The 12,414-nt window shown below is 36.1% G+C and overlaps 1 protein-coding gene across 4 annotated transcripts in view; it reads right to left on the bottom strand.

Annotated features, from left to right (window-relative positions):
• Window positions 1–3,207: 3,207 nt before the first annotated feature.
• Window positions 3,208–12,414, bottom strand: part of LOC108446370 — a 28,047-nt gene continuing 18,840 nt past the window's right edge. For 3 of the 4 annotated variants that reach the window (XM_017732831.1, XM_017732830.1, XM_017732832.1), the window contains one exon: window positions 3,208–11,436. In XM_017732831.1, coding sequence (XP_017588320.1) covers window positions 11,248–11,436 — 189 coding nt within the window. In that variant the 3' untranslated portion in view covers window positions 3,208–11,247. The remainder of the gene's footprint in view (window positions 11,437–12,414) is intronic. The other variant, XR_001861541.1, reaches the window with a different exon arrangement.

Raw genomic sequence — 12,414 nt, 5'->3', positions numbered from 1 at the left:
TTAGCAGAGAATAAAAAAGGAAGAATTAAGTAATTTCATACTGCTCTATGGGATATAGACTAGAAATCTAAAACATTTTTAGAATTTTATTGGAGACATTCAGGAATTTTATAATTCGTGTTGGTGGTTTTTTCACATAATAGGTTTTGCAATAAAATCTCTCTAGGAATATTGCTGAAAATGTAAACAAATGGCAAAAGAGGGAAATAAATAGGGCTTTAGCTTTTCAACACAAGATGTAGATTTGAATTATGCTTTATTCATAATAACTGAAGGCCCTGCCATGTGTTAACTTGTGGAGATCATATAATCGCAAATTTTGCCATCTGCTCTAAAACTATTACACCAGAAAAATTCAGTGTAATCAGCTCTCTGACATGTCACATCTTGCATATATCTAGATCTAATTAAAGAAAGCACTGTTTGTTTTAGGATCAACTTCCTGATAAAAGTAATGTAAATCCTCAACTTTAAACTCAAACTGCTGCAAGGATCAGAGTGTGCCCTGACGGACACCTCTCCTTTTTTTTATCCTTGACTCCCCCAAGATGAGCATTTTCAACACTTCTCTGTTCCTTAGTCTTCTTTGTCCTGTTGCTTTTACAAGGTTTCTGAGGGTGTTGGATTACCCAGTGTTCGGATGACTATGCCTGGCTCTTTCTGTGGTGCGTTATAAGAGGACGGAAGAATCCAATCCAATTGTGGTTTTGTTTTTGGCTTTTATTTGTTTGTTTATTTATTTATAATTTTTTTTCTAGGCTGGGTTTGGGGTTTTTTTGGTTGGGTTTTTTTTTTAGCTGTTGTATCTAGTATTTCAACCATCTTTTACACTTGCAGATTAGCAGCCAATCTGCTAATTGTTGTTCGATGTTTTTGGAGGACACCTTGCACTTGCAAACCCACAGGCCGTAAGTGGAAAAGCTTTTTCACTTACTGTGAGCAGCTTCCTGAGGCAGTGGAACTCACCTGATGCAGTTGCAACATGGGAATAGACTGAGCGCGCAAAGTACAAAACCTGACAGTAGTAAGGGAGCCATCCAGTGGACTCTTGTGAGACATGAAAAATTAAAATTAACTAATCTTTGGGGAGTTTCTGTCTTCTTGATTGCAAGATGTTGGGTGTTGTGCTTTTGTCCAAAACCTGCTTGTACTATCAAATGCTAAATCCTTTACTTTTTGTCATTGTAGAGAACTAATTTTCCCTGAAATGTTAAGTGCTTCTGAAGATCAGGATATGGACCTGCACTTTCTAAATACTCATTTAATTAAGCCGTGGACACCAAGTTTTAAATACAGTTTAATCCTAATTGTTTTGATTTTTTTGGTGTTATTTTAACTGAATTTTAAAAGTTTCCAAATTCTCATTTATGATTTCTTTAGATTCTTTGAAAATATTCGTACAGTTCATTTATGGATGATTTTTCTATGATTTGTTTGCTTACCAGAGTAAACTAAAAACCAATGGAAATGATGACTTCTAATGCTTACAGCAGGCCAAGGTCTGCAATCCAGAAAATTTTACATTATAGCTGAAGGAGTAAGGAGAAATCACCAGTCCTTTCTAAGCTTGGAGAAAATGTTAGTTGAAAGGAAAATTAAGTTTTATCTTTAGTGCAAATAATCTAGCACATAGTATCTTTTTTTCTATCATTTTTACTCATCAGAATTTGATCAGGGACTGATCATCAGTAAAAACACTTGACTTTGCTCCTTGAAAAAGAAAGGCTTAAGTTGTTGTAATGTGAGATATAATCGCAAAGTCAGAAAAAGATGCAGCTGAACAATTATTAATTTAAAAAGTAAGGAGAACTCTCCGCAATACCAGAGATGGCGTTCAAATTTTTTTTCCTCCCTGTATGGTATGGTACTCTGAGGCTTCTCTTCTGATCACCATTCAAATCTGTCACATAATACAGAATCTTTTGCTGAAGTTCATCTGACATAACTGTAAGTATAGTTTATTAAGTAAGCCTGTTCTTAACTTTTTTATCTCAGGCAACTCCTAGAACATCGGGAGTTTTTTAATCACATTTTAATAAATGATAAGCAAATCAAATTTTGGATAACATTTATAAGTAGTCTAGGTACCTATGCAAAAACCCCTGAATTTAGCTATGTTATAGTATCAAATAATCAATGTAGTTCCACAATGAGCAAAAATATATTGCAATCATGTTCATAAAATGTAATATCATTGTCTTACGAATACAATATGAAATGTAGGTTGTGGTACTTGTTACTTCACTGTCTATTTCGTATAAAATTTGAGATATTTCATGATGTTTTAATCACTCTTTTAAATTTGTTTATTTCTTTTAGTGTAGTGTCTGAAAGCCCATAAGTCTCTTACAAGTCTGAAACAAATGCACATACAAACTTGGAAACTATGAATGCTGTAGCTACAGTAGCTCAGGCTATCATTTCTTAATGCTATAGTATACAAAGGATGTCTCTGGCTAACATAGCATTGCAAAGCCCTACACAATTTTTCTCAACAATTTTCTCCTGTGAATTTTGCCATATATGTCTGTGCAAATTTGTATGTTGGACCAATAAAAGCCCTGGTAAAATTTGTCTTTCTCAGCTTTGGCTCAAAACCACTCCGAATTCTGTAAATTGTTGTAATCATAGTTTTTTGCTGTTACACTTGATTCTTGGACTACTTTGTAAGAACTCCCTTATCTTACAAGAAAGTATTTTCTGCTTGTTGCATTCAAAATACAGTTATTTTTTATTTCAGAGAGAAGGAAAGACTGGATTAGACAGTTCTTTGTATAGTTATGCTAGTATTAATAAGTCCTTTTCATTGAGAATTAAAGCAGTTGAAAATAATGTATTTCAGGAGAATACGTCCTTTTTCAGCCTTTTACTGACTTGTTATTTGGGGATGGTTGGCTGGTAAGTGAGCAGGTGCTGTTCTTAAATGCAGTTTGTTTCCTATTTTTTACATGACCACCACAATTCGTGCTGCTATTTGAAAAAAAGGCTTTCAGACCTGTTATAGTGTATACTGCATGACACATTTCCTCATAACTCAAAACAGATGTAAAATGATTTCTCCTTTTCCGTGGTAATTTTATTCCTTGACTTCCTTGATTCTTGTTTTTCTGTTTCTATTCCTTTTTTTTTGGGGGGGGGAGGGAGGGGTGGGGGTGGTTTGAGGGGAGGGCTGGGGAGAGTAGCTTTGGCTACAAGAATACAGTTTCTTGCCAATGCTGGGCTATTTTGTATGTTGAGGGAGGAAAGATCAACAAATAGACCTTCTGTATTGATTTCCAAGAGAACCGAGAGGAAGCAAGCAGTCCAAAACGTGTTCTTCCTGAATCTCTTTGCAAAGGTCTGGGGGAGGTGATGAAGTCTACCTTTAAAATCTAATAACAGAGTTTTTTAAAATGGCAATTTAAGAACATTAAAGAGTGAAACTGATAAACTAAAAAGACTGTTCTGACATACACCATATTTCATTAGTATATTTTTACTGCTAGAAATACATCAGAATGCTATAGGATTCACAACTACTATATGAGCAGCTACACTGTATGAAGTAGACTGCTAGATGAGAATGTAAAGCAGTTCCTCCTTCCAGCATCTACAGTAAAAAGGAACATATCTTTCCATCTCGAGTTTCAATTTTTTCATCATCTTTCCGTGCTTCTGCTAAAAATGAAGTCAAATAGCTGACCTTTTCTTAGACTTTTGGTTATGAGACAGCACCAAGCTATATCTGACTCATCTGTTTGCTGAACTAATCAGTTAGTGGCCAATATAAAACATTTTCATAGCATGCCCTGAGAAAGAGGCACTTTATTTCTGACATTAAATTTTCAACCTATGAAATCACATTCCAGGTAAGGACCTACTTTCAAAGCAAATTGTTTTCAAAAGGTAAGGTAAAATTCTTTCAGATTTTATGACTGCATCTGACCTGCTTCTACAAGGCTTTAGTGCTGTATTTTCACGTTTTGGTCATTTTCTTCTGTTAAAAACCCATTCAAACAGAAGACCACTCAACTACAGTCTTCATTGTGTAGCTGAAGTGGCAAGGGTTCAAGAAACAGAACAGTTACTAGGAGATCTGAGAAACCATAATTCACAGTAGCCCTAAAGCCTTCTAGAGTCTGCCTCTGCCAACGCTAGCAGGTTCCAAACGAAAAACCTCGGAGTCACTGTTTTCCAAATGCCAGCTTCTCAGCCCTTCAATCACCCTGGTTGATCTGGCCAAGAAAATTATGCCCTTGTTTTTTAATTGTCTCAGGCATTACCAGTGTGCATCATGTTGGTAAAAGTGTGATTGGTGATTTGCCCTATTTAGGACCAAAGTTAAGAGCAGAATTAAAAACAGTTGTGTTCTTATACAAGGGGAAGCATAACATTCAAACCCAAGGAAACTGGTAGTGGCAGTACCACTGCCTTAAGCAGTACAGCTGTACTGAACTATTTTAAATGTAGCTGAAATCCACAGTTAGAAATCACTTGTTAATATCTTTATTTTCTTTGTGCTGAACACAGAGAGAAACAGTAAATGCAAGCAATAAGGTCTTCCTAATCACAGAAAAGGATGGTGCTGTATCCCCCAGGGAGGAGGGGACTGGCTAAAAAGCATTACAAGTGCCATTATTATATCTCAGGTTATAACTGATACTGCAATCTCTCTGTCTTTACCCCCCCAAAAAATACTTTCATCAGAATGCCTTCTGCTCTCTTTGACAGTTAAGTAACACATATATTTATGTTATAAACATATAACACATAGATTTATGTTATAAAATATTAACCATTTATAAATTAACACTTCACTGTACAGCCAATGACCTCTTGGCCAAAAACATATTCTGCTCTGTTAAGGTGTATAATTGGATATAATAGTGCAATTATACTAGTATGTCTGTTCTCCTACCAGCATTAAATAGTGGTTCTTCTGTTTGTTGGTGACAATACCACAAAATTGCCCACAAATTAGCTAGTCTGTGTAGAGGTGGTAGAATCACTTTTCAGCAGCCTACTTCAACCTTATTTTTAATAAATATATAATTATTAGAGCTGTTGAAAGAGTAAACATCTTCATTTGCATTTATTGTGTGATTAAGGGTCCATAGTTGGAACTTGGACCTCGCTGAAATGTTACTCCAACAGTTTTTTTAGATGTCTGTTTAAGGTCAGATGTGGTAAGAAAGTACAACAAACGATAGAGAGACTAGGATTTCAGGCAAGAAAGGATAAGGGTTATAGTTGTTTCTTTGTCTGACAAGCTCTCCCCTGTGGAGCATTATACTTTTTGTGGATTTTAGTACATTTTCAGATTTAAGGGGAAGCATAAGGAATGAAAGTTCTTCTGGGCTATACGACTAGAAACTGAATGTCTATTTTGTCTCTAATTTCACAACCAGAATTTGTTGCTCAGCTGATTCCTTTCATTTTCATGGTTGTTCTCTATTTACACAGGTGGTTCATAACTCAGCAATCCATGGTAAATTCCTGGCCCTATGAAATTAAATTTGAAAGTTAATTTCAAGTCATATTACTAGGTTTAGGGTATTGCCAAATGGAAGCTGAAAAATTCTGACAAATATATAGAGATTTATTTTAGGCTGTAAATAAAAAGAGTTCATCATCATGAATTAAAATAGTGCTTTCAGAAATTGAACAGGACTAAAAGACAAAACAGAACATAGTTATAACATTTATTTGCCCATAAAAATACCATATCCCTGCCATGAAGACTACAGGACTGAAAGCCAAGAGGTACACCCTTTGATGCAAAGCTAAATATACTGTCACTTAGATTTGCAGAAGGTTTATAGTAAGGATATGGTGTATCTGTATTTCTAAATTGTCATTTCAAAGCTATCAGAGCCTTATATGTGTTTTGACTAATCAAGAGGAAAGCTGTGTAAAGTTCAAATAATTTTTCGGATCTTTGCCACCTATTAGAAATTTCTATAACAGACTTAAGACAATTATATATAACTTAAATGCTAAAATTAAAGCAAAACCATGATTAACTATGTGTAATAAGACAAAGTACAGTAATCAACTAGCTGTTTTATAACAAACCAATTCTTTTTTATGTTTCTTTAAGGAAAATTGTGTCATGTCCTTGAACACATCAGCAGGCTCTAATTGCCATGAGAAGCCTGTAACCCTCTTTCTCTGTATGCCCCCTGTGTAAACTCTTCCTGTCACTGAGTGATGGACTTGTTATGTTTCATTAGAATAAAAACAGTACAAAATTACTTTATTTCAGCTCTGAAAAAATCAGCTAAAAGGTCAAAATCAATCCTGATTGACACACATTTGCAAAACGCTTTGCTTTGGAATTCATCTTCTAAAGTGCTTATTCTCTGATAGATATGGAGAATCTGTTAGAACCTTGTTGTTTACCTGTGAGAATGCACATGAATTTCAGACATACCATGGAGCTTCAATTATGCATTAGAAAGAGACCAGAGGAATGCATGTAGGAATCTGGAAATCATAAGTTAGAATTATAGATTTGCCTGGTATTGGTTAAGTAATTTTTCTGTCTGTAGTTTATTTAAAATGTACACAATGAACTTTGTCTCTATCTTTATTTTATGAAACTGATTCAGAATTTATTAGGGAACTTGAGTGCTATTGCAGGGTATGTCACTTTTTACAATACCACATCTTCAACCATCTTGTTTATTTACAATTCTAGCATGAGGAGTAAGTATGGATTTTCACTCAATCAGTATGTTTGGAGCATGATACATATCCTATTATACCTTGGAAAGGTGTATATGTATGAATACAATGAGAGTTATGGAGCTAAATTTATAGTTTGAATACAGACAGTTAAACCACTGTTGTCAGAATGAATGTTTCCGTTACCTCTAAAAAAAGTAGATAGTACTGAAAACACTGGACATGGAATGAAGACATTGTAGAACTCTTACAGTAACATAATCTACCAACAAAGAGATTGTTCGAGGTTGATATTTGAGGATTTATCTCAGTGTCCTGAAAGGAAAAATTTAAATGAACAAATGTTTTATTCTCACCCAAAGTATTTATTTCCCATTTCTGTGTCCTTGAAGCTTCTCCCAGAAGCTTCAAGTTTTCCTGGCATAAATTCCTCTTACAGAATAGAATCACCAGCAGTTATCATAGAGTAACTGAGGTTGGAAGAGACCTCCAGAAATCATGTAGTCAGCTCTGCTGTTCAAGCAGGTGGAACACTAACATATTACTCATTGCTTGTGATGAGCATCATCACTTTTTTGGCCAATTCGTGACTGACCTGGAAATCCATCTGACCATCCGTAACCAATCTTAGAGCTCTTTTCATCTAATGCAAGAACTGAGGTTTGTGCTGTATCCAGGTTACACTGTAAACTCCAGTTTCAACAACTGTACTGGATTTGCATGGCCTGGTTTTGGTAGTGGGGGAAGGATGTGTGTGTGTGTGTGTGTGTACGTGTGGAGTACAGGGCTGGCTTCTGTAAGAAGCTGCTTGAAGCTTCTTCCATGCCCAGCAGAGCCAATCTCTGGTGGCTCCAAAGACTGACATGCATCTGGCCAAGGCGGGGCCGCTTAGAAAGGGTAACGCCTCTGTGATAACAGATGTAAGAAGAAATAAAACCAAAAAATTGTGGCACAGTTTCAGTATCAGCCAGAGAAGAGCAGAGTGAAAACATGTGAGAACAACTCTGTGGACACCAAGGTTAGTGGCCCTGAACTGTTGTATCTATCAGTCAGATGCACCACAAACATCACTGGTGGCCGTTGCTCAAGCAGAAATGGGGAAGTTGGGGCACACACCATCACATGCAGGCATAGCCTTGAAAATGCCAAATAGAGGGGAAAATTTTCTTTCCTTGACTTGCTTGTCTGCACCCTTTAGTCATTCCAGACACAGGAAAGCTAGGCTCTATGTCATCTGGAAATTAATAGCAAGGTTTGGAAAAAGAAATACGGATTTTTCTTTCAGCTAATGAGAACTTGTTATAGCTTGCTGATGTAATGAAGTGTGGATAGCAGTTTACAACAGACCACGAGATGGCGCTAGAGACGGACGACTTCAAGGAGCTGTACAGCAGCAGCTGCTGTTTCTTCTTTCTGGGCACCAGTTAGCCCATGTAATTTGCCAGAAGCAATGAACGGAGGGGCTAGTAGAGAATCGTCTTCTCTGCAGTCTCTTTGTATAAACAGGGAATATGAGGAGTCGCATTTAAAGCACACAAACTATTGGTTAGACAAGTTACGAACAAGCAGAATCAAAACCAAAATTATGCTTAAAATAATGTCTTTTTATACACATCTTCAAAATTCATGCCGTGTGTACATAAAAGTAGTAACACTCAAGGCAGAATACTCTTCTGTTTAAATCAGCTGGGAATTACAAGATATACGTGTGTTGTATTTACTGTAATGGCACCCTGACCACATCATCCTACTTAAGAAAAAAGAACCTTGACACCAGATTGTGAGTGACTGCGAAGTGAGAACTTAACACCAGGGAAGAGGCATAAATGAGTCCATCTACTGAAGTGTTGTGTTACTGAAGATCCTTAACTGAAGCAGCATAATTTGGACTACTTAGAAGTTTTAGCAGTATTGCAATCGCACCAACCCAAGATTGTAATATTTTGTGTAGACTGTAGAGACATACAGTAGACTGACAATTTCCAACTCCAGTTTCTAGTTCTGTTGGCTCCCTATAATGAAGGTACTGTGTAACACAGAGAAGGATCACCTACTTTACAGCTGTTGTTGTTCTTCTCACAGGTTTTATTGTAGAAAGTCACAAATATGGTCAAAATACTAGAAGTTATATATGAAGAATACTTGCATTACATTGGTCTACAGCAAACAAAATGCAGTACTTTCTTTAAGGCACAGCTTTAGAAGGGCAGAAATACAAGAGAAAAATATTTATATTATTATTTATTAATCACATCTGCTAAATAAAAGCTAAAGAATATCATTGTTTTGACAGCAAAAGAGTAATTAAATTTCATATTCAAATGTTAGATTGGATTTTTTTAACTGTAAAGTGTTAGAAACTATATTTTTCTGAAAGACTAATGGGCTTTCCTTTTCTATTTTAAAATAAAACTTCTGTATGATTTCCACCTCACATAATAAAAGTTTATCTGCCACTCACTAGACACTTACATTAGTGGAATATTAGTGGAATTGGAAAATGTCAGTTTGAAGGGATTTTATGATCAAAATAGGACTCCAGAAAAGATTAGAATAGAGAATTTTGTAACTTGCTTTACTGTGTACATTTAGAGTTAAAAAGATGTCTGATTTTATTTAGTTTTATGAGAAAATAAGTAAAATTATGTTACTATCTTAGATATCAAATCTGAAATTTTATAAAATTGCCACTGCTGTTTTCCATAAGGGCTTTTTTCCCTTGAATTGTTAAAAAAGTTAAGATGGTAGATGGTAAAAGTACAAAATTCTCCATATAGCCATAATTTAAATTTTAACTAAAAAACAGATTCAAATTTAACTGAGGTAAATGATACTTTTGTGGTGATATCAGCAATGCTGATTTCATTAACGTGCTTTGTACAAGCTTTATGGTGTCTTGTCATCTTTTCATCAACTTGCCATCTAGCACATTCTGTAATTTAGTGAGATGATTACACTACCAATAATAAATGCATGACTATAAAATACTGTGTATCACATAGTGAAATTAATGTACCTACTATGTGACTGAATCTGTATCTTGTGCAACATCTTAGGTAGTGCTAAAATAACTTGATTCTAGTGTAACAAATGCTGAAATTAGTATCTAGAGTTTTGGGGTTTTTTTCTTCGCACTAACTTTCATGAATTCTTGGCAGTTCCAGAAGTTTTAAGCATTACTTATAAAATAGTTAAAAGCTCTCTTCAATCCACATTATAATAAACATAATGATTTTCCCTATTTGAAGAATACAAGCAAGCCATGAAATCTTTTAAGATCTCATAGACTTTTGGAGTTAAGTCTACAGCAGAAAATTGCCTTATTGCAATGTTCATTGGTGTGACTGACTGACTGACATTAGGATTCCTATTTCAGGTGTGCATTGTTTATTATATTTACACAGGACAGTTCTTGTAAGTGTTGTGTTATCTCATAGGCTGTTTTGCTGTGACTCTTGGCATAGGTGCATCACGTCTATCATTTGTACTCATACAGTCTCAAATGACTTGCATCACAGAAAATTGCCACTAAACCAGAGTGGAATTCCATGTACAGCAGTGAAGAACCAGATTTTTAACACCTAGTGATCCTGATAACTTTTTTGTTGTTTTCTCATGTATTTCAAATGCGCTATGCTTTGCAGAGTATGGTCTATGGACATTTAAGTGTCAACATCTTCCATTTGACACTGACAGACCCTGCTGCTCAAGGTAGGTACTCTTATGCCACCTCCAGTGTACCCCACATAAGCACCTAGTGCTTATTTTATCCAGTAATTTTGAACATTATTGTTTTTCTGATGTTGTTCTGCATGCTGCTTTGCAATGAACATGTGATTGCATTTCCCTGTATGACTCAGAAGTGGAAGCCAGTATGTCAGAGCAATTTTCTGCTGTGTTCACAGGCATCTTTTATGACCCGTCAGTTCAATGTGCCTCCCTCCCTCTGCCTGCATGTTTTGCATCTGATGCTCTGTGTATTTTCTTAGAAAGCTGCCATGCTGGACAGATGCTGAAATTGCCTAATGGAGTGTATGGACTGACTTGGAGCTAGCTACAGATGCAGAGAGATCTTCTAACTTTCAGCATCTTCCCTTATGCTCAGATAGACCCAAGACACCTTTTCTACCTCTTTCTTAAGTCAGTCAGTCAGAATATGCACATATGAGTTTAACAACTTCTAAATGTTTTCTTGTCAAATTCAGATGAGCTTATAAGAGACATTTTTAAAAAGTAAAATGTTACCACATGGAGAATTAACTGCACATTTTATGATCATATTCATATATGTTCTTTATTGTTGCCATCCTTGAAATATCCCCTGTATATTTTCCCGTACCAGAATATTTTGTTTCCTTAAAAACATAATTGTGTAGGTAAGACACAGAGACTGATGAGTTCATATGTTTTTCAAATTTAGCCTTTGTCTTTTGCTACTGAAAGTACAGAAATGAAGGATGTTGGTGACTTAGAAATCATGAAAATGCAAGAATTTAGCTCAAACAGAAATTAGTTGATTTCAAACTTCCTCCTCTTCTTTAGGAGCTGTATGGGCACTTAGGCCACTGAAAGATAGACAAGTTACTTTTCTTGTAAATATGACACCCTGAAGTAAAACTTTTTATCCTCATTGGGTTCTTTGTTTTCCAGCTTGCGAATATCAAGTGAGTCGTCGTTCACACACAGATAGTAACTTGTATCTTCATAGCATTGGAACTGCACTGAATCTCCTTGGTAATGCATGATGAAAAAGTTATTATCTTCACTCAGCTGTGAAAATACACAAAGTAAAGAACACGTTATATTTCTAATGCCTTTCTATAATGTTAAATGTGACAAAAATCATGGATGTTGTTGGCTTGTTGTATTTTATGCTTCTTATGCTTTTCCCTAGTGACTCATATATACCAATTTTTAAATAAACCTTAGACAACAGCTAATCATTTTGGGATAGATTCTGTGATAACTATGAATAAATAATACCCATCTCCCTCAAAGGACTGAGTAATACCAGACTAACAGATGCATCCCTTTGCTTCACAAAAACACCAGCACAGTTTCCCCAGTGTCATGACAATAACTTCGGTTTTTCATCTGGTTATTTTCTTACTATAGGCCTACCCTGTCAACTGCCACTAGCAATAAAATGTCAGTCCACAGTTTTTCTTGCCTCTTTTGAAGTAAAATTAGAATATTACAGTAGAAATTACTCTTAAACAACTGTTCTGTTACCTATGGCTTTTCAGTACATCTCTAGTTTCCAATGCACTTTTTTTGAGATCCATCTCTGGAGCAATAGCTATTGTCTACTGAGCTCCTTTGTGTGTGTGTGTGTGTGTGTGTGCGTGTCTATGTATGTATGTATTTGGGCTCACTAGGCACCTCAGGGTGGGGATGGAGAAGTAGTTACAAAAACACCTCATGCCGGACAGAGGAAGAGTATGTGCTGAAATCTGCAGAAACCAGTAAGTTTGGGGCACCAAAGGGCTGCTGACCCTGCCAGTGGTCTCCAGCACACCTCTGGCACCTACCACGGGTCGTGTAATCCACACCACATCCAAGGGGGCAGCAGCTGCTACAGCTGGACAAAGATTACAGGGCAGTGTATGTGAACACAGCTCCTGAAACTGGGGCTCCTGGGTGTGACTGTGCACAGCTGCTTGAAACCCTCTGGAGTGTGGGTGTGAGTGCACTGAGAATACTGTGTGAACAATTATCTGCTCCTAATAGTAAAATATTAACTAATAG

The sequence above is a fragment of the Corvus brachyrhynchos genome, unplaced genomic scaffold (assembly GCF_000691975.1).
Source record: "Corvus brachyrhynchos isolate BGI_N302 unplaced genomic scaffold, ASM69197v1 scaffold194, whole genome shotgun sequence".
Taxonomy (NCBI): Eukaryota; Metazoa; Chordata; class Aves; order Passeriformes; family Corvidae; genus Corvus; species Corvus brachyrhynchos.
The sequence above is the reverse complement of the archived record's forward strand: the minus strand, read 5'-3'. Positions and strand labels throughout refer to the sequence as shown.